The following is a 19,761-nucleotide window of genomic DNA, read 5'->3' as shown; positions in this document are numbered from 1 at the left end:
AGCCAGGTTTGATTTGTTTGAATTGATATGGATGTTTTCCTGTGTGACTTCCTTGAAAATTATACTTCTTTTTTTTTAGAGGAACCTGAGGGTCTACAGAACCTTCTTACATTTATCACAGGCTATGATACAGTTCCTCCATTGGGATTTGACCCTCCTCTAAGCCTTCATTTCATACATACAGAAAATGACAGTGATGATGATGCAGTGCCTTATGCTAACACATGTGCAAATATGTTACAGATACCAGTACTCTCATCATTTGATGTATTTCAGGAAAGGATGCATTTGGCAGTTAAGCTAGGTACAACTTTTACCAACCAATGAAAGCGAAAAACACTTATGTTCTCAGTACCTGTAAGCACAAATATAGTTTGCTTTGATTGTTTGAGTTTGTCTATAATGATGATCATGAACATCATCGGCATAAAGAAATTATTGTAATTTTCTAACTGTGTAGACTCGAAGATAGGTCAACGCATGGTGTAATTTTTAATTCTATTTTAATATTCAGTTATTGAAAATTAGTATGTTTTTTAGGTTCTTTTTTTTTGGTTTGTGTAACAAAGCAAAAGTTTCCTTAATTGTTATTTGACAGATTTTTATTTACATGGACCTGTTCTATAGGAAGAAAGTAATTAGTATATAGGAATTGTTACAATATTGTCATATACACAAGGAATGATTATTTTATTAGAGGTATTTGTTTTAAGGTTGCACCAAAAAGGACATTTTAGCAGTATTCGTTAATTATTTTTTATACTATTTCTTTATTTGAAAAAAAAAATGCTTGCATTTTATGGAAGAATTTTTAAGGAAATAGGTATGTGCATTATATTTTATTTTAATACACAGGCAAACTTGCCACAGATGATTCTCACATGATGCCCTTTTTATATAATTATCATATGATAGCAAACATGAATATCATAGGAGAGCATTTTCATATGATTCTCATTCGAGAATCATATAATTTTCCTATGAACACTTACATATGATTCTCATGATGCCCTTTTTATATGATTCCCATATGATCGCTATCATATGAGAATCAAATGTTTCAACTTTCCTTGTGTTGTATAGTCTATGTTTGGTGTTGAATCTTAATATTATTTAGGAAAATAATATTATTTTTTTGTTGTCAGTAAGATATTTCTGTGTAGAATCCCTCATGTGCAAATGATTGTGATGCACATAAAAATCATCCAAAAATACTAAATTTTTTGCTTCAAATTTGTTATTTTGCATACATCAATATGCAAATTATCTAAAAAAAATGTATGTTTTATCAATTGATTGAGAAAGGGTACGGGATAAACGTAAAAAAGACAATAGCCCATTCCCCAAAGCAAATAAATTCTGTAAATTCAAGGGTTTCATATCTATATTAATGTTCTGATGATATAATAAAGTGGTTGGGCAACATGGTAATCAGCCCTACCACTTTATTAACTGATTTTATTAGGCTTAACGGTCTTTTTCTAAATTTAAGCATTTTTGTCCCCCGTGCCACACCTTGCGGGGACATAGAAATACTGTGCGCCCGTTCGTCCATCCGTCCAGTCTTGTTAGCGTTTTCATGAAACTTACACTACAGTTTAATATCAGCAATTTCTCGGACAAGTTCTAAAATGGGTGCTGATTGCCTTTCTCAAAAGAGTTATGCCCTTGGACTATATAACCTTTGATAGATGAAATATGTGCCAGGGACATTGGAACTCTGTTTTTTTATTTAGTTTTTGATACTGGAATATGTGTTGATGAGATAGCTTTCTATAGCACATCAATTGTAAATGGTTTTAAAAAATTGTATACTAGACAGTTCTTTATCAATTTTGATCTGAAGTGTAATTTGGATAATTTTTTTTTTCCCTTAATACGTATACATTACCATCATGCCATCTAGTGTCTTACTACTTCTTTGTTTACCTACGTTTGGCCATTAAAGTAGCTAATAAAGATTTATCCAAAAAAGTGCTTCATATGTAAATCATTTATATTCTGATGAATATTAAAACCCTTGATTTTACAAAATTTATCTGCTTTAAGGTATAGGCTTCTGTCTTTTTCAATTTTCAATGATTTTAACAACATTTTGACATATTTTCTAACATGTGACTAAATCATAAATGTTTAAATTTGACTTAAATAATGCACTTTTGACACATTTTATATTGTTGTAGTATTTTTCTTAAATGTATAACAGGGACATCCTCAACCAAAACCAAAATTCCATGGGTGTAGAGCCAAAATTGTACTGGAATAAATTAATTAGTTTGGGTTAGAGACATCATTTGATGCAAAATGTTTGCCAAAAAATGTAAAACTTGTAATATTGCCTTCAATAGCAATAGGTACCACAGTGACTGAAAAAAATCAATTTAAATATTTATACTTCAGTTGTTAAGATTGACAGGGTATTGTATTTATTCAGACATTGTCATCCATTTTTATGATGTTACTTAAGGTAGATTGATGGTATACCGCCATCTTGGATTGTACAATCACAGTACAAAATCGGTCTAGTTATTTGCCTAAATCTGCAAATTTGGGGACAGATTTGCAATTTAATTGTTAGAAGTTTTTTCTATTTAAAGAAAACTTGTTAATTAATTGTATTATTCAAAATATTTTAACAAACATCATTTTCTTTGGTTTTAAAATATTTTTTTTCAAATGAGCCATTTAAGGGGAGATAACTCTTTTAGGACAAAATTTATACTGGGCTAATAGGGAAATTTCTTATATTTACTTGTAGCAAGAAAACAAGTTCGGTGACACCATGTTTTCTTTTTATTTTCTTAAAACATATTATGAAACCTGTCTTCTCGCAATTTATTTTAAAATTCTATCTCATAGAATTTTGTTTATGCACACTAATGTGTTTTTTCATGAACAAACTAACCAAATTTGGGCAATTTTCAACGACTCATAGCTTGAAAAATAGCACGGTGACCCATACTTTTTATTAAATTTTTGAAAAGAACATAGTAAAATCTTTATTTTGGCAAATTATAAAAAAATTCTGTCTCAAAAAATATATACTGGTGATCTACCTTAAATTTTAGTTATGATTGCAGCTAATATTATTTTATGTAATACTGATTTACTTTTATATCATTGATGTCACAACATTTTTTAAAGGGAGATGAAAAAACTGTCTGAAATGCCAAAGAAAATACAACTGTTTTCAGTTTAAGTGGACATAAATATTGTTTTTGCTTTTTTGTAGTTTCATGTGTTTTCATGTCAATAAATTTGGCTGTTTAACAAAACATCCTTCTTCTTATACCCCTTAAACTAGTATTTGGGGCATATATAGGAATCACCCTGTCTGTCTGTCTCTGTGTCTGTCAATTATCTTGTAAGTGCAACTCCTCCTAAACCTGCAAATGGATTTTGATGAAACTTTCACATAGTGGTAGCTCACCAAATGAGGATGTGCATGAGGAAATATCTTTTCAGTAAGACTTAATTAAGTGGAGATAATTCTACTTGTGTGTTTTTTCATAGTGTCTAAACACTTCTAATAAAAACCTATGAAAAAAAAATCAATGAAACTCCAAACCAAGGGAGCCCACAATATGAAAATGTGCATGAAGAAATAATTTGATGGTCAGACTGAATTTAGGGGAGTTAATTGGACATAAGTGAAAAAAGTGAGTTTGTTAGTGAGGTCCCCTTACAGTATAAATAAGAAGATGTGGTATGAGTGCCAATGAGACATCTATCTAAGACACAATATAGTTAAAGTAATCAAATATAGGTAACAGTATGGCCTTCAACATGTAGCCTTTGCACACACCAAACAGCAAGCTATAAAGGACCCCCAAAATGACCAGTGTAAAACAATTCTAACATGAAAACCAACTGTCTAACTTATATACAAAGCAATAAACGAAAAACACCTATGAACTATACACCAACAAAAGACAACCCCTGAGTTACAAGAGGCTCCTGACTTATAAAAAATAAAATTATAGCTCTAGTTTTACCATAATTTGTATATCAGATCTACATACTACTATCTGGAGTCAATTTATTAAGCAACTGTTCAAAAAGATATGTACAGATTGCATGATGTTTTATGTTGGCATCTTTAACAGCTTAATAGTTCAGCTAACAAGGTTTTCAGTGTTTGAGAGATCACTTATATGTACATGTATTGGAAAATAATTCAGAAGAGCAAGAAAGTTTACAAAAGCATCAAACATACTTGTTAAAGTATGAAAAAGGACAGTAATGTCAAGGAGACAACATCCCATCGTGAAGTTAAAACTACTTAAACAACACTCTGCCATATATTTATGTTCCTGTCCAAAGTGTGCCTGTCCCAAGCCAGGATCAAGTGTCATGTGGCTGATTTTTGGGACAAAATTAAGCTCACATGGCCTTTTGGCCCAGCTGGCTTCTTGGTTTTCGTGTTCTATTACCCTATTTTCTCTCATGTTTAGCTCACCTTGATCAAATGACGTGAGTTTATGCCATCACATGGCATCTGTCATTGTCCGTCGTTTTCATCGTCCTCATAAACTATTTAAAGAATCGTCTCCGTTGAAACTACTGGGCCAAATACTTCCAACTTTAAGTGAATGTTCCTTAGGGTATTTAATTTATAAATTTTATCTGAAGATTTGATCCATCAACAAACATGGCCGCCTTTGCTAAAAATAGATCATAGGGGTCAAATGCAGATTTTGGCTTATATATCAAAAACTAAAACAGTTAGAGCAAAAATATAACTGGTTAAAGTGATTAACAGGTCAAGAATTATCTGTCATGAAATTTTCAGACAAATTGGACAACCCAATGTTTTTGTCTCGCCTGCAACTTCTGTAGCAGAAAGCGAGACTTATGGATAGTGATCCTGCGGCGAAGGCAGCAGCAAAGGCGGCGTTAGCTTTTGACTTAAAAAGCTTAGTATTTCAAAAGGTAGAAGACTTGGGTGCTTCATACTTTGTATATAGATGCTTTATGTTACAAACTTTCCGTCTGTCTTATGACCAATGTCCTTGACCTTATTTTCATGGTTCAGAGACTAATTGAAAAGAAAGTTAAGATTTTTTGTTATGTTAACTTCTCTCTTATTAAGTAATAGGATAGCTATATTTGGTATATGCATACCTTGCAAGGTCCTCATGACTGTAAGAGTTTTCACTAGACCTCAACCTCATTTCATGGATCAGTGAACAAGGTTAAGTTTTCGTGGTCAAGTCCATATCTCGGATACAATAAGCATTAGGTCTTCTATATCTGCTTCAGTGGTCAAAGTTAAGTTTTTGTGTTTTGGTCTATTTCTCGGATATTATAAGTATTTGGTCAATTATATTTGGTGTATGGAATGGTAATATAAGTTGTACATGTCGGTCTGGCAGTAATCATCTGAACTTGACCTCATTGTCATGGTTCAATATTTTTGATGAGGTTTGTTTCTGAAATACTTTTAGCAATAGGCTTACTGAATTTGGAGTTTTGAATGATTGTATGGCCTACATGTCTGTGTGAAAGGGTTTATTTCACCTTGAACTTGTGTACATTGAATTTAATGTAATGCTTGTGGAAAAACTTCTTTTTTTTTACTATCAACATAAATTCAATTGAGAACACAAGAACAGGCGACACATTTCCGTGTGTCCATATAAACACAAAAAGATGTGGTATGATTGCCAATGAGAAAACTCCATTCAAGACCCAAAGCAGTGAATATAAACAATTATAGGTCACAGTGCGGCCTTCAATGTGGAGCCTTGACTCACACCGCAATGTAAGCTATAAATGGCCCCAAAAAATTACTTATGTGAAACAATTCAGACGGGACAAACTAACGGCAAGACACTGTTGTTAAAATCCATGTGTTAATACATTTCATAGGTTTTTATATAATTCCTTGGCACCGATCTGAGCATGCATATCCATTCGGTTAGTCTTATTTATGTTGATATGGGCGAGGCTGGATTACACAAATAAAAAATTGATTTTCATGACGATAACGCTATTTTGGGCATTAACATATCGTCCTTTTGTATTTTATATACAAAATGCACACTTCTTTTCCTGGAAAACCGTAGCTATTGTCACTTTATCAATATCAGATATTATAATACAAACTTAAGTAATGAGCGAAATAAGGCATCTAAAGTAGGCATTATGTGATCCCTGAATTGTAAAACTTTTACGTTGTAAATTTGGTACACTAATTATTTTCCCTCTGGTAGTTTATGTATAAAGCAACTGTTATATTTCATTTTTATTACATTTTTTACACAATTACAGTGGCAAGCAACCAATTGTATAAGTCTAATGCCTCATAAGGATCATTTGGATAACTTTTTGCATGTTGCTGCATTAGATTAGTGCAGATCTGATCGAATTCTTCCAAACATCCACTCGGTCTTGGGAATTCACAGTACTGCATCGCTTCGTCGATGTCTTGTACAGATATTTCTGTTTTGTAATCAACTGCACCTGTTTGAGAGTAAAAATTCAGCAGTTATGTTTTATGGAAATCATAAATCTTCTGTTACTTAATCCAAAAATATTTGAAAACATACATAATAGATAAGATAAGATAAATTTTAGCTCCAATAGGATCCATGATCATGGGCATAATCAGTAAAGTGATTTTTTTATATTAAACAATTACAATACAGTTAATACAAATGGAAAAAAAACACAGCTCAAACATGAAATACAATATGACTTAATATATAGCCATATGTAAAACCAAAATGTTTTGTGTTTGTTGACCATGCAGGAGAAGCAGCATCACATCCATTATGAAATCAGCTTTTATGAGTTAAGTCCTCCTCGTGGCTGATGCATATGAACAAATACTGTAGTGTCCAAATGCAGGAGTTACAAAGGGCATGTGCTTAAAGGATACTCAAGCAAATAAACATAGATATGAATATTTAAAAGCTTTACAATACATGTATAAACTAATATTCAAAAAGAAATATTATCTAGTCCTCCTCGTGGCTGATGCACATGGACAAGATTATATGTAATATACTGAGTCTAGTTTGGTTTTATGTACACTGCCAAGTTAGGTTGAATATATTATTAATGTAACTTATCGGTTATCTCCTTAGGAATTTTAAGAGGCTCAAGTAGGATAAATACGACCTGCAACTTTTAGTATACCAGGAGTCTACTTTCGACCTGTAAGAGCGGTTTTTTCGACTTGCGACCTTCAAAATTCTTTAGAAATCGAATAAAATAATTGACCCCCTTTAACATGTTTATAGAGACCTGCAACATATGATAGTTATAAAATAACGTTATTGCGTCTTGAAGGAAGTACCCTTCTGGAGAAAGAATTAAGTTGCTGCTCACAGATTGAATTAAAAATAGTAACTGATTCAAAAATTGTTTTATTACCACTAAGTTCTGGTATGTAATACAGTAAATCAGGTTTTCCACCAGGTGATTCAGCTTGCCTTGTTTGGCGAATTTTGTGCTGATTCCAGTCTTGCCTACACTGATTTAAATCCTTTTGAATTAAACCAGTGAAGCAGAAGCGCAAGCATTCTCTGTAAAATAAAATATTAGTAAAGGCAATGACAAAATGTTTTGTAACTTAAGTGTGTGAATCTTAATTGTAATATCTTTGCTAATACACATAAATCCAACAATTATGAATATATATGTTGATGGTCAATCAACTAACATTGAACTGATACATTCACGGGAATTAACTTTTATTCTTGGTTTACAAAGACGTCAATTATGAGGTTTTGCTATCAGTTTCTGTCGCCCGTATATCTTCAATAAGACAATTAAACAAAACGTTATTGATCTTTACGGTATCTGCGTATATCAATTGTTTCATCAACAAAGAACATAATTACCTAGTAATAAAAAAATAAAGTACTAAATACAGAAAATCTGACAAGGTGAATCACTTGCACCAAAATTTAATATAGCTCCACTTAGTGTTAATGGCCCTTAAAAGACAATTTTCATACTTTTGTTTGCACTTTTGCCTGTTAACTAGAAATTATACATGAAGAAGGTAACTGTTACCAGGAAACACATATCATTGAACACGTTAAAATTGTGATGAAACTATTAATGTTTTTTTTTCTATTATCTTCAAAAATATACTGTGTACTGGTCGGGAAAGATTTGTGATTTTTTTTTTTTTTTTTGTATCCCTGATTTAAAACGGTTTTCATTATCATTAATAGATGATTGATTCGGGCTCCTTGGAGCCATTATTTGTTTTGTTTGCATGTTTGAAAAAGAAATGGTATGCATCAATGAGACAACCTTACACCGTTGCTATATAACATTGCAAACAATACCAACATATAGAGGTCTTCGTATGGCCTTCAGCAGTGAGCAACATACCACAACACACAACAAGAAATAAATGCCCCCGAACTAAATATCAAACATTCAATTTCATTTACCTTAAATACCAGAACAAACAAAGTATCAACAGAAAAAGCAGACAACAAATAACATTATACAACCACTGAAAATACAGGTTCCTGGATTTGGACAGGCACGTATTGTACGCGGCGGGGTTAAATATTAAAGGTCAGCACTTCAACTAAAAACATATAAAATCGAACTTATGTAATAAAAAGGTGTCGCATACTTAGAATGCTCACTGTTAAGTAACAGCTATATACATGATATAAGACCTCTTAGACTAGAACGTCAGCTATAATACTTCAGGTGATTTCATACCATAGCGTCATAAACAATTTATAAAGTTCAGGATTCCCCGAGAGAGACCGTAATATTAACAGGCAGTAACCTAAAGTAAACGGTTATATGAAAAATATGAACAAGGAATTAGGAATGTATCAAGGAAACTTAAAGGGAATCAATGTTCCGTCCTACAAATACAAATGGTAAAGATTTGACAACCATATCATAATAATAACCCTTACGAATAAATCTATATTCAAAGGTGCAGTAAGTTTAGAAGGATGTTTGTTTGGTTTCTTGTGTTGTTGTATTTAGCAAAGAACTCCTATAAGAATTTTTTTATATGACAATATTTCGTACTCTTATAACAATTCTTCTCTGGTGGTTTTGTGTGTGTGTGTGTGGTTTTTTTTTTTTAAATATTCACTATGGTTCAAAGTCATTAACAAACTGTTAACCTTACACTTGTAAGTGGTTTGCACTTGAAAATATCCCTGTATCCTGAAGATCTTTCATAAAAGCAATCCAGAATTGGCCGCCGCCTTGCCTATTTGATAACCACCATCGCTCGATTCTCTGCCAATATAATACATGGCAATGTCAGTTTAAAATTTCTGGTAAAACTTTTGTTAATTAATTATTTTTCTCGTTTTACAACAATATGGCAAATTACTTGTAACGTTTCGATAATGATGAGTTTTATAATCTGTTATTGGTTAAACAAAACCATTAAAAAAAATTTTTTTAAATCTCAGTGTGTAATTTTAAAATCTCAGTGTGTAATTTTTAAATCTCAGTGTGTAATTTTTAAATCTCAGTGTGTAATTTTAAAATCTCGGTATGAAATTTCCTATTGCTCAGTGTGTGTTTTTAGGTTTTTTAAATGTCAGTGTGTCTTTTTTTTTTTATTCTCAGTGTGTAAATTTTTCGAAAAAGTGTTTAAACATAGTTTCGACGAGAACGGCTTGCCATAGAAAACCCTTACAATCCAAACAATTTTGATCTGTATGATTAAGTTGAGCATTATTATATGATTATATAAACATACTATACGTACAAAAAATACTTGTCTTTTGAAGAAAGAAAAATGATTTCTTCTGACACATTTGTAGTATTATTTTAATCAGTTTCAAACATAACATGTACCTGATTAGCTGGTGATGATCCCATCAGAAAACTGTGTTCTCCTGCCATATCGTCTTGGTGATTCCATCGAAATGCCATTTGCCATTTGGCGATTTCAGAATTTTCCGTTCCTCTATCAGTTCGAACACAACGTGGAACACCTAATGGATGAACATTCAGATTTTATTATAATGCATCCAATTTGCAACTTTGCATATAAGAAGGAGCGTTCAAAATTTTACTATAATAAATCATTTTGCTGGTCACTACTGCGTTTTTTCTTTCTTTATCTTCTACAGTTTCCGCCAAAAATTGCAAACAATTGTAATGAATCGCCATCAAAGTACAATCAATTCTGTAAGGAGTAAACTGATGATTTCAGGCCTACTGACTTATTTGTAGATTGTGTTTTGCTGATCATGTTGCTTTTTAAAAATCTATATAATATACCTCAAGATTATAACCAAAAACATACAAAATGGTAAAAAACGTCATTTAAGGGCAATACTCAATAAAAAGTTGTCTGACAATTTTTGTCAAAATAGTCAGTAGGTAGAGCTTGTTTTTCTAATTTTTACTTTCTGATCTTCAGATTTTAGCCATTACACGCATATTCTAAGCGCTGGCGGCCATTTTGGATGGCAGATGTAATCAACAAACTAAGTACTATTTAAATTAGAAAACAAAATTAACTCAGTATAGATTTGAAAGGATTTTCGTAAAAATTAACAGGCAACGGACTGAAGACAACGGACTTACAGAAGACTTGTGAAGGCAAACGCTGTTGTTCAGGTGAGTTAAAAAATATGAACTAAATCAAGAGAAAAAAAGAAGCTGTAGTTGATACCAAACAACTGTCTAACTCGACTAACAAAAAAAAAGATAAGAATAAAAATAAAGAGCAATATATATTGAATCGAAATTGGGGTTCCTCCTGCAAGGTAAATACACACTATTCTATTTAGGCCATCAAGTTCTTTATCATTAGGTAAAGGTAAGAAATAAAAGAGTAACAAGAAACCTCAGTTCAAGGTACAATGAACAAATCGAAATTGTGAGCATGCAAAATAAAAGAAAACATAAACCATCATGAATATACAAAAAATCCTGATGAAATACATGAAGGTGTGTTACCCTTCTTTTGACATACATATCAGAACAACACGAACAATGTCCATGACTGTGAGCGTATCGTGCGTTACCGTTAAGTCGTCTTCTTAATTGGATTTCAAAATGGAAAGGTAAATATGTGAACACGACATATCGGTAGATTTGATTTACCAATTTAAATTCAAAAAGATAATTATAGTTAGGCTTCGGGAGAGTCAAATCCGACCTGCGACTAAGGGCATCGCAGGAGGCGACTTTCGACAACCAACTAAGCTTGGATTAAATCACTACTTGCGATCTCTGAACTCTAATTCTTGAATAATCAAATGAATTAAGACCCACTTAAAAGCGACCTCTGACCTATGGCATTTTTAAGAAGCGACTTGTAATGCATTGCAGCTGACAACATATGATCGATTGTCATGTGAACCATGTACGCCTGATCCCTTTTTAATCACTTTAGCTATAAATGTCATATGCGTCGTGCTGATAATCAAGTGTCAAAGAACGTGGTTTCAAAGGATTACTATTATATCAAAAATAAATAAAGTGCCATACCTTTTATTTCTCGGAGACATTGTAGAAAAAATCCTGCTACAACTTTAGGATTAACATTTGTTCTTCCAACTTGTAGCCAAAGAATTCTTCTAGAATATCTGAAATGACAAAAACAGTTATTCATTATCATGTCTTAAACTTCATTAACGATCTTTTAGCACAACTAAAAGATATAATACCAAATTTAATTGATATGGCTGTTAACATTTTATTGACAAAAAATCTGTCTTCGTCAAGTGTTTTGCAACTTATTGCCCCTTTTATTAAAACTTCACTTTACACGCACTGAGGAGAGTGGAATCGAAAGCTGCATAACTTGAATGATTGATGTATATTTATGTTTGTTTTGCTTGTTATTTGTTTGTTGTTGTGTTTTTTTTTTTATTTTTACACAATTGCTTAATTGTACATGTTGTTAAAAGATGTAATAAATCTCAAGTCTAATAATAGGGGTAGCGAATACATATGTGTACAGCTGAAACTTACAAACAATTGCAAAATGTAGTGAGAGCATGAATGTGCGTCACTATAGGATAACTATCTCCCACTTTACTATCAATATCCGTAGTTCCAAATTCTTAGATTTAGAAGTCTATGCCTTGAAAAGTGGACTTCTTGTTTGATTCCTTTAAATAAGAAATCTTCACTGGCGTTAAGCATAGAAACCAATATGACACCTATAAATGTTTAGAAAGTAATTTCAGGTATATGCAGCTTTACCATATCGAGGAAATCCCCGTAACACATAAGCCCTCGCGTAACACAGCAAAGTTAAAAATTGATATCGTCTTCAAATATTTGTGACTGTTTATCACATGTAATTATATAGTCAATGCATTTTGACTGCTCAAATAGAAAGGTTGCAGTATAAATATATTGATACTGAAACAGTGACAATCTCACAATATATAATTTCCGTTGGATAGCAGAAACATCGGTTATACAGGGCTGTTAATAAATATATATGCATGTATATAGTAGGTGAGAAAATCAACCCAACAACATTAGAACTGCAAATTTAATATATATGTATAATTATCCCACACTTGTTTAGCATATTTTTAAACATGTAACTATAATTGGTGCTATAAAATAACTGAAACTGACCCACATATCGCTCCGTGAATGGCAAATCTATAAGGTTTTATCTTGTCGTAACCATCTATGTGTAATAAGTAATTTGGGCCCTTGTTTATATAAGAACGTCTCGTAAATCTATGGTGCTTTCTATCATTTACTCCTTCCGGGGCGATGATTTTCTGCAAATGTGCAACCGTGTCCCTGGATAATAAATGGAATTTAAAGAAAGGACTCAAAAGATGGCAATATTAACACAGTTTCTTTTAAAAAAGTACATGTAGCTAGTAATAAAAATAATTATTAAAAAAATCATTAAAGGGTCAAGATATAATTTCATGATGAAAATAAATAATTAGATACATCTGAATATTAAGAGGCCACAAATAATTTAATTAATGTTGAAAAGTTAAGGCATGTGAATAAGGAAATAAAAACATACAGACGCATACCTGATTTTATGTACATTTTTTGTTTACCTTGGTATACGTAATCCATGTTTAGAAAGTAACCGCTTTGTCATAGCTCTGTATCCTAAGCAATTTCCACTACTCATTTGCTCTGTCTGCAGATATATACAAACAAAGATGTTTAATAAGATTTAAAAAAAAGCTGCGTTTCTTTTGTTAGCCTATTTGCTGATGATTTCATATATTAAAAATGATGTGAATCGAGACAGGGGGTATTTTACATATAAACGGTCCATATGACCTATTGCCATTATTCGGCGTCCGTCGCCCGGAAACTTATACATTTAGTCATCTCCTGTGAAACCACTATACCGATGTTATTGAAACATGGTTTAAATATTGAAAAATGAGACCCCTCATAGGAGGTACCGGGTAATGACATACTCGCTATCTTTTGACTCAGTTACAAATGTAATCACATAATCATGAAATGTTTTCCCTGGTAATTGGTAACCAAACAATCAGAATACCCTTCGTAATCACATAAACATTAAATAGAAATGCCCTGATAATTATAAAATCATTAAAAATGAAGATTATCACATAGTCAATAACAACACGAGGAGTCTCATAAGTAGCGCTCGGTTTTCCCATTCGCCAAGATTGCTGCAGTTAAAACATGGTAGACAGTGTTTTAAAAGATGTTTTTTTTCTATAAAATTACTGATTTGCTGATTTTTACCGATTGTGCAAATCAGTTAATCCTTAATAGAAAAATTAACAGTTAAATCAGATGAGCGATACCATGGTACTTGTGAACTTATTAGATTTGTTTTTGATTGTCATCATTTGCCAGATGCTGAGCATAGCCTCATATTTATTCAACGGTACCGTTGCCAGAGAAATATCACTGTATTAGACTTATTGATGTAGCGTTTAAGATTAGTACTCACAGTTATTGCTTGAATAGCATCATTTATAGGTATCTGTGAACACCTTCTTTTCAATTCCATTGCTCTTAAAAGACGCTGTATTTGTCTTGTGCTGAATCCAGAAACACATGTATATTAAAAGATATTAACAAATTCCGTATTTGTTAAACAAAAGTATTTTCGGTGACATCAATGTAATACTTAATACCACAAGATATACGCAGATCATACGAAAAAACCTAATGGGAAAGTATAATCATATTTGGTAATGAAAATATGTAATTGAAAAACATTGTACACTAGGTATTTATTGTTCATAACTTAGACAATTAAAAAAATACCAAAGTTATTTTCAATGTAACAACATGACATTCAAAAAGGGGTAGAAATTACATGGATACTTCGAGTCTAAAATGTTAAGGAACATTAAAGTGTATAAATTAAAGACAGTTTTCATTTTTTATGTTCTAAATATAATGAAATCACAATACGAATATTGCTTAAGCACATTACATTTACACTTTACATTTGTTCAATTTTTGTGGTTTTTGTGTTCAGAATGCACAAATTTGGTTCACGAAAAAAAAAAACAGTGAAAAAGGGGATATGTTAAAAATGTGATGGTGTTCATGTTTTGACAAACCTTGACTGTAAAAACTTTCTGGAAAAGCAAAACTGGTCATCTAACGATTTCAAAAACATTATTTTGGTCTTACTAATGGCACCCAAAAAAATCAGTATGGAATATTTGACAACGGTGTTTTTCAAGCCACGTTTTTAACGTTTTATTGACAAAGAAGAAATGATTTTGCTATGTAAACGAAGTTTATGGTAGACACTTAAACAAATGACTAAATTTGTTCTCCATTTTTCATTTAAGGAATATTGTAATGTGGTCAAATGTGTCGCTAAACTTTTTTTACTCAGTATATTTACACTTGTACCTCAGTCGCATTTCATATTTGCACCGCAAAATGTTTGATATTTCTCCATTGGAAAAGCCGCCATAAAATAACTCTCTAAGCAACTCATGTTCTTTTTGCTTGTTAAGGAAGTTTTATCAAATAGTTAACTGAACACAAAAAAAAAACCACTTCACTGTATAAGATGCGTGACTAGATAAATAGTAAAAACCAACGTATTAAACTGCAAAAGAGTATATGCTGAATCTTCATAAGGTAACAGCTATTGAGAATAATGGTGTTATAATTAAGTGATTGAACCCTTTTCATATCGTAATCAGACAATACATGTGTTTATAGAACCTCATGGAAAGACATACCAAATAAAGAACACGACATACACAAACCATGTGAACATTCAAACAGAAAAACAAAAACTAAAGCTTAATAGGTCAAATGAACTTTTATAAAAACCGGGAGTTATTTCCGTTTTTTTTTTCAGAAGTGTAAGCAAATTCTGCTCCGCATACGCCATTCGTAGTATCACCCATTAGTTAAATCCGGTGATACAACGGGACAAATTTGGAAAATGGGCCTCCTAGACAAAGACATAGACATAGACATAGGCATAGAAATTTTATTTAAAGTCGGTACATACATTACAAATAACATAAGAACCCTATTAGCTTGGAGACACTCACTGTGTTATGTTCAATAAATTGATGGCGACAATGAAACTTCTTCAAGAAATAAAACCAATGTAGGCTGAATGTAACACTGATCATGTGTTTGTTTGAGAAATCGAGTTAGCTCTGTTTTAGACATTCGTTAAGTTTGTTGTTATTAAATTGAAACTACATGTATCTTCAATATTGAACTTGTCGTAAAGGATACGTTGGACATCTCCTTGTTCACTTGATAAGCTTGTATAGTCTGTCATGGGAGATATCTTTAGAAAAAGAGAAAGAAAAAAAACTTTTGTATATATTCTCAACAGTGAATTTTGAATTGCTATACTAGTATATAAGCTGTTCAAAGGTTGCATTAATAAGGACAGTTTCATAGAACTAAGATTAAAGATATCTTCTTTATTTTACATTAATCACACTTCAATAAACGACATTAAACATAATTGATGTCTGCTCTGAGAGGTACTAACATAACGATGAAAATACTAAAAATGTGCCAGCTTGAGAGAGGACGTCGACAACTTAATCAGAATCCTCGGGATCAGGTGGAAGCGTCCATCCTACCAATGTCCTCAACATGAAATATCTGTCTGGAATAGACATATCAAAATCAAGCACCTTTTCCGTCTTTAACATTGTTTCCTGAGCAACGTCGAGAAATATCTTACTTTTTGTTTCTGTCAAAGATTGAATTAATGCGTGTGTGAATGTATTATTTACAAAGTAACAGTTATCTTCACTGAGAAGTGCGATGAACAGGCATAAGATTTGTTCAGGAAGATCGAAGAAAATTCTGTCTGGAAATGTTGTAACTTCCAAACTTTTGATTAATCTTATCACCGATTTGGTTTTTTCTGGTCCCCGGTTATCGCCGTATTGCCTTTTTATTATCCAACTGAAATCACTAGACATTTCTAAAATAAGAGAATGATAAATAGATAATTGATAAACTTAGGAAAGCACATACCATTTATGTTTTTGGGCCTTTGGGGGGGGGGGGGGGGGGACAAACCGATTCCCTTCGAATGTATTAAATAACAGCCTCTTCCCTTTAACAACATACAGCTAGAAACAAGAATTTTTTTTTTAAATCAACATGTCATAGCATTATTCCCTTATTTTCAATGGCAACAAATCATTTTGTTCACTTCCCGTCTTAGACAATTTTTCATTAAACTTTAGAATCAAGCAATTTTTTAATCAAAAACATATCTTTATAGATGAATTGCCTGTGCGTCTAAGTTGCAACTCAAATTGTTTGACATTTGTTAATACACGCTAATGGTTGATTTGCCATTGGTATTGTACTTGTAATATTTTGTAATTTCTATCGTTTATAAAACATTATTTAATAAGTTGAGTACTTTTCTGGTTTTAATTTTATTGTGCGTTTGTTTTTGTGATTTCTTCAACACTATTTTAGATCATAGTGAAGGTAGACTACACACAAAACATGTATATTTACTAATCAACAAAAGAAACGATAATATGCAATGCATTTTCCGTATATATTAAAGTTCAGTAGACGCGCGCTTTCAACCTTAAAAAATAGCCCAAACGGTCCAATGTTCATAGGGAGCTGTTTTTTTTTTTATCATCAAATGCATTGATTTACTTACGATACGAAAACGCGAAAACGCGAAATCGCGAAATCAAACAGTCATATATATTAAGTGTTCAACTTATAAAAAGTACTTAGATAAATGTTATCTCTTGAGTGTTTTCAGTCAATACATGTGCATATGTATTCTATGGTATTATACAGAGGTTGTATTTATTTGAAACATACTGTTTAAAGAGAGCCTTATTGAAAATTGGTGTAATCCATATGTGTTACTCTCTATAAATAAAAAAAAAATATCTATCTTACTTGTTTATCTATCTATCTTGCGTTATTAATATCCTACATTAAATTCGTCAAGTCCTATTTACCTGATATTCTATGAACAATTCTATCAAATAAATTTTTGTTTTATACGCATGCTCGAGTAGATTACTTCCGAGACAAAAAGGCGAAAACGCGAAAACGCGAAATCGCGAAAAGGCGAAAACGCGAAATCGCGAAATCAAGAAAACACGAAAACGCGAAATCGCGAAAAGGCGAAAAGGCGAAAACGCGAAAAGGCGAAAAGGCGAAATCGCGAAAACGCGAAAAGGCGAAATCGCGAAAAGGCGAAATCGTGAAATCGCGAAAACACGAAAAGGCGAAAAGGCGAAATCGCGAAAAGGCGAAAACGCGAAAAGGCGAAAAGGCGAAAACGCGAAATCGCGAAAAGGCGAAAACGCGAAATCGCGAAGTCGAAAACGCGAAAACGCGAAAACGCGAAGTCGAAAACGCGAAGTCGAAAACGCGAAATCGGAAAGAAAAAATATTTCGCGTTTGCGCGTTTTCGACTTCGCGTTTTCGCGTTTTCGACTTCGCGTTTTCGCCCTATATAATATGATGGGCGAAAACGCGAAAACGCGAAAACGCGAAATGGCCTTAACCGGCCACCATAATGTATAAATGTATAGCTTGACTTTTCCTTTATTTGTTTTCAGGTGACTGAGCTAAAAGAAAATCACACATGAAACTGTAACCAGTTTGGGAGACTCATACAACAGAACATTTCAATACCTATTAAGTTTTTTAAAGCAATTGCTTTCATGCCGTCGCGTATGGCCATCTTTGTGACCCAGATCAGAGACTCCGCCCAGATCAAGCCATAGTATTTTGTTAAACAGGCTCCTGGTCTGTCATTCTTAAACACCTATGTATGTTTTCTAATGCAATACATAGCTTGAAACTTTTGAAAAACGTTAGTGGATTTAAGAAGTTTCAGCATACGTTCTTGTAGATGTATTTTTGTATTTAGGGGGACAACCGTTTGACTATCAAAAAACATAGACGTCCGAGTGAAAAAAGTGCATTTTTATACCTGCGATTCCGTTTTCCGTTCGTACGATGTTTCAACAAAATATGGAATCATTTCAGTTGTTGATTTAGTATTGAAAATTTGACTGAATTGTCTTTTATAATATACGGTTTTATATGTTTAATTGGTGTTTTTTTTAAGAAAGAGGTCAGGTGCTCTTGTTCATTCATAAAATTGTCGTTCATTCATAAATTTATCGTAAAATCAAAATCACTACACAGGCATGACAGGTTATCAGGTTATACGTAGTGTCAAATGATTACCTGTAATCTGAAATTAGACAAAGTTAACTGACCTATTTTGTTGATTTGTTTGCGCAAATAATTTAGAGGAACGAAACCCTTGTTAAAAACACATAACAATAAGTTTGTTTTCCTTTTTTGTCATAACTCCGTAAAATTTATCGATCACCTCACTAATGAAATGGACCCGTCCAAACGTGATAGATGCCAAGTCCAGATGAAGAGATATTTACAATTTGGTATTTTCTAGTTTCATAGATTAAAAAAAGTACATCCTTTTTGGATATCATATTCAAAACTGGGTATGCATGACAAATGATGAAACCATTATCCTCGTCTTTCCAATGGACTTCTACGTTTGTTGACCCTCGACGGTCCACCGTGTTTGCAATTTTATTTCACATGTTTTCGAAATATTGAAGACCATTTTCACAATGTTTTCTGAAAATTGGATAAATATCAAGCAACTTAGAGCTGTTTGTTCTTGTTCGTATAATGACGATTTAATGTCATGTTTGTCTGTGATGGCCCCTCTTTTCGGGATTGCATGAGAATTATAGTTATCTCGTACCGCATGAGGATGACACATATCAACTGAGCAATAATGTTTGGGACTTAGTTTTTAAGAAATGATGACAAAGTAACATTATGAAAATATTTTTAGTCAGCTGAAATATATATATATTTTTTACATGTTTATGTCTTGTAAAATATTTTGTTTCTTTCCCGTTTTTCAACATTTGCGTCTGGAAAGTTGAAATGTTTTAACTGAAGAGTTAAATTTAAATTAATTATGAAAATTAAATCAATAAAGGAAATTATTGCCCAGTTACAAACACTACTAGGGGATAATCCATAATAATTTCTCTTGGAGTTATATGTTTCAGCACATGTATATTTGACCCCAACTTTAGCACCTGGTGTTGTCTCCTTGTGAAATATAAAACATATTAAAAATGACTTTCTGCTAAAGTCTTTAATTGATATAAAGTTAAAACCTTCTTAATTCTCACTAGACTCCTGTCACTCCTGTCATGTTTAATTCTTAAGTATATGTGGATGAAAAAAAAGTCCCCAAAACATAAACATGGCAGCAATTGCTTTTACAGCCTTTCAGGCTTTGATTATGTATATGTTTTG

General features: G+C 32.4%; 2 protein-coding genes across 2 annotated transcripts in view; one reads left to right on the top strand and one right to left on the bottom strand.

Moving 5' to 3' along the window:
* LOC134718213 (uncharacterized) overlaps window positions 1-2,452 on the top strand; it is a 28,736-nt gene extending 26,284 nt beyond the window's left edge. Inside the window, exon 10 of the mRNA XM_063580707.1 lies at window positions 80-2,452. Coding sequence (XP_063436777.1) covers window positions 80-327 — 248 coding nt within the window. The 3' untranslated portion in view covers window positions 328-2,452. The remainder of the gene's footprint in view (window positions 1-79) is intronic.
* A 3,807-nt stretch (window positions 2,453-6,259) lies between these two features.
* Window positions 6,260-19,761, bottom strand: part of LOC134718212 (uncharacterized) — a 29,670-nt gene continuing 16,168 nt past the window's right edge. Inside the window, exons 4-12 of the mRNA XM_063580706.1 lie at window positions 16,477-16,529; window positions 13,895-13,985; window positions 13,011-13,096; window positions 12,562-12,735; window positions 11,455-11,552; window positions 9,808-9,947; window positions 9,125-9,237; window positions 7,381-7,532; window positions 6,260-6,465 (exon numbers count right to left, since the gene is read on the bottom strand). Of these exons, the coding sequence (XP_063436776.1) occupies window positions 6,260-6,465; window positions 7,381-7,532; window positions 9,125-9,237; window positions 9,808-9,947; window positions 11,455-11,552; window positions 12,562-12,735; window positions 13,011-13,096; window positions 13,895-13,985; window positions 16,477-16,529 (1,113 nt within the window). The remainder of the gene's footprint in view (window positions 6,466-7,380; window positions 7,533-9,124; window positions 9,238-9,807; window positions 9,948-11,454; window positions 11,553-12,561; window positions 12,736-13,010; window positions 13,097-13,894; window positions 13,986-16,476; window positions 16,530-19,761) is intronic.

Source organism: Mytilus trossulus, chromosome 5 (genome assembly GCF_036588685.1).
Source record: "Mytilus trossulus isolate FHL-02 chromosome 5, PNRI_Mtr1.1.1.hap1, whole genome shotgun sequence".
Lineage (NCBI taxonomy): Eukaryota > Metazoa > Mollusca > Bivalvia > Mytilida > Mytilidae > Mytilus > Mytilus trossulus.
This window is presented reverse-complemented; position numbering and strand designations above follow the sequence as displayed.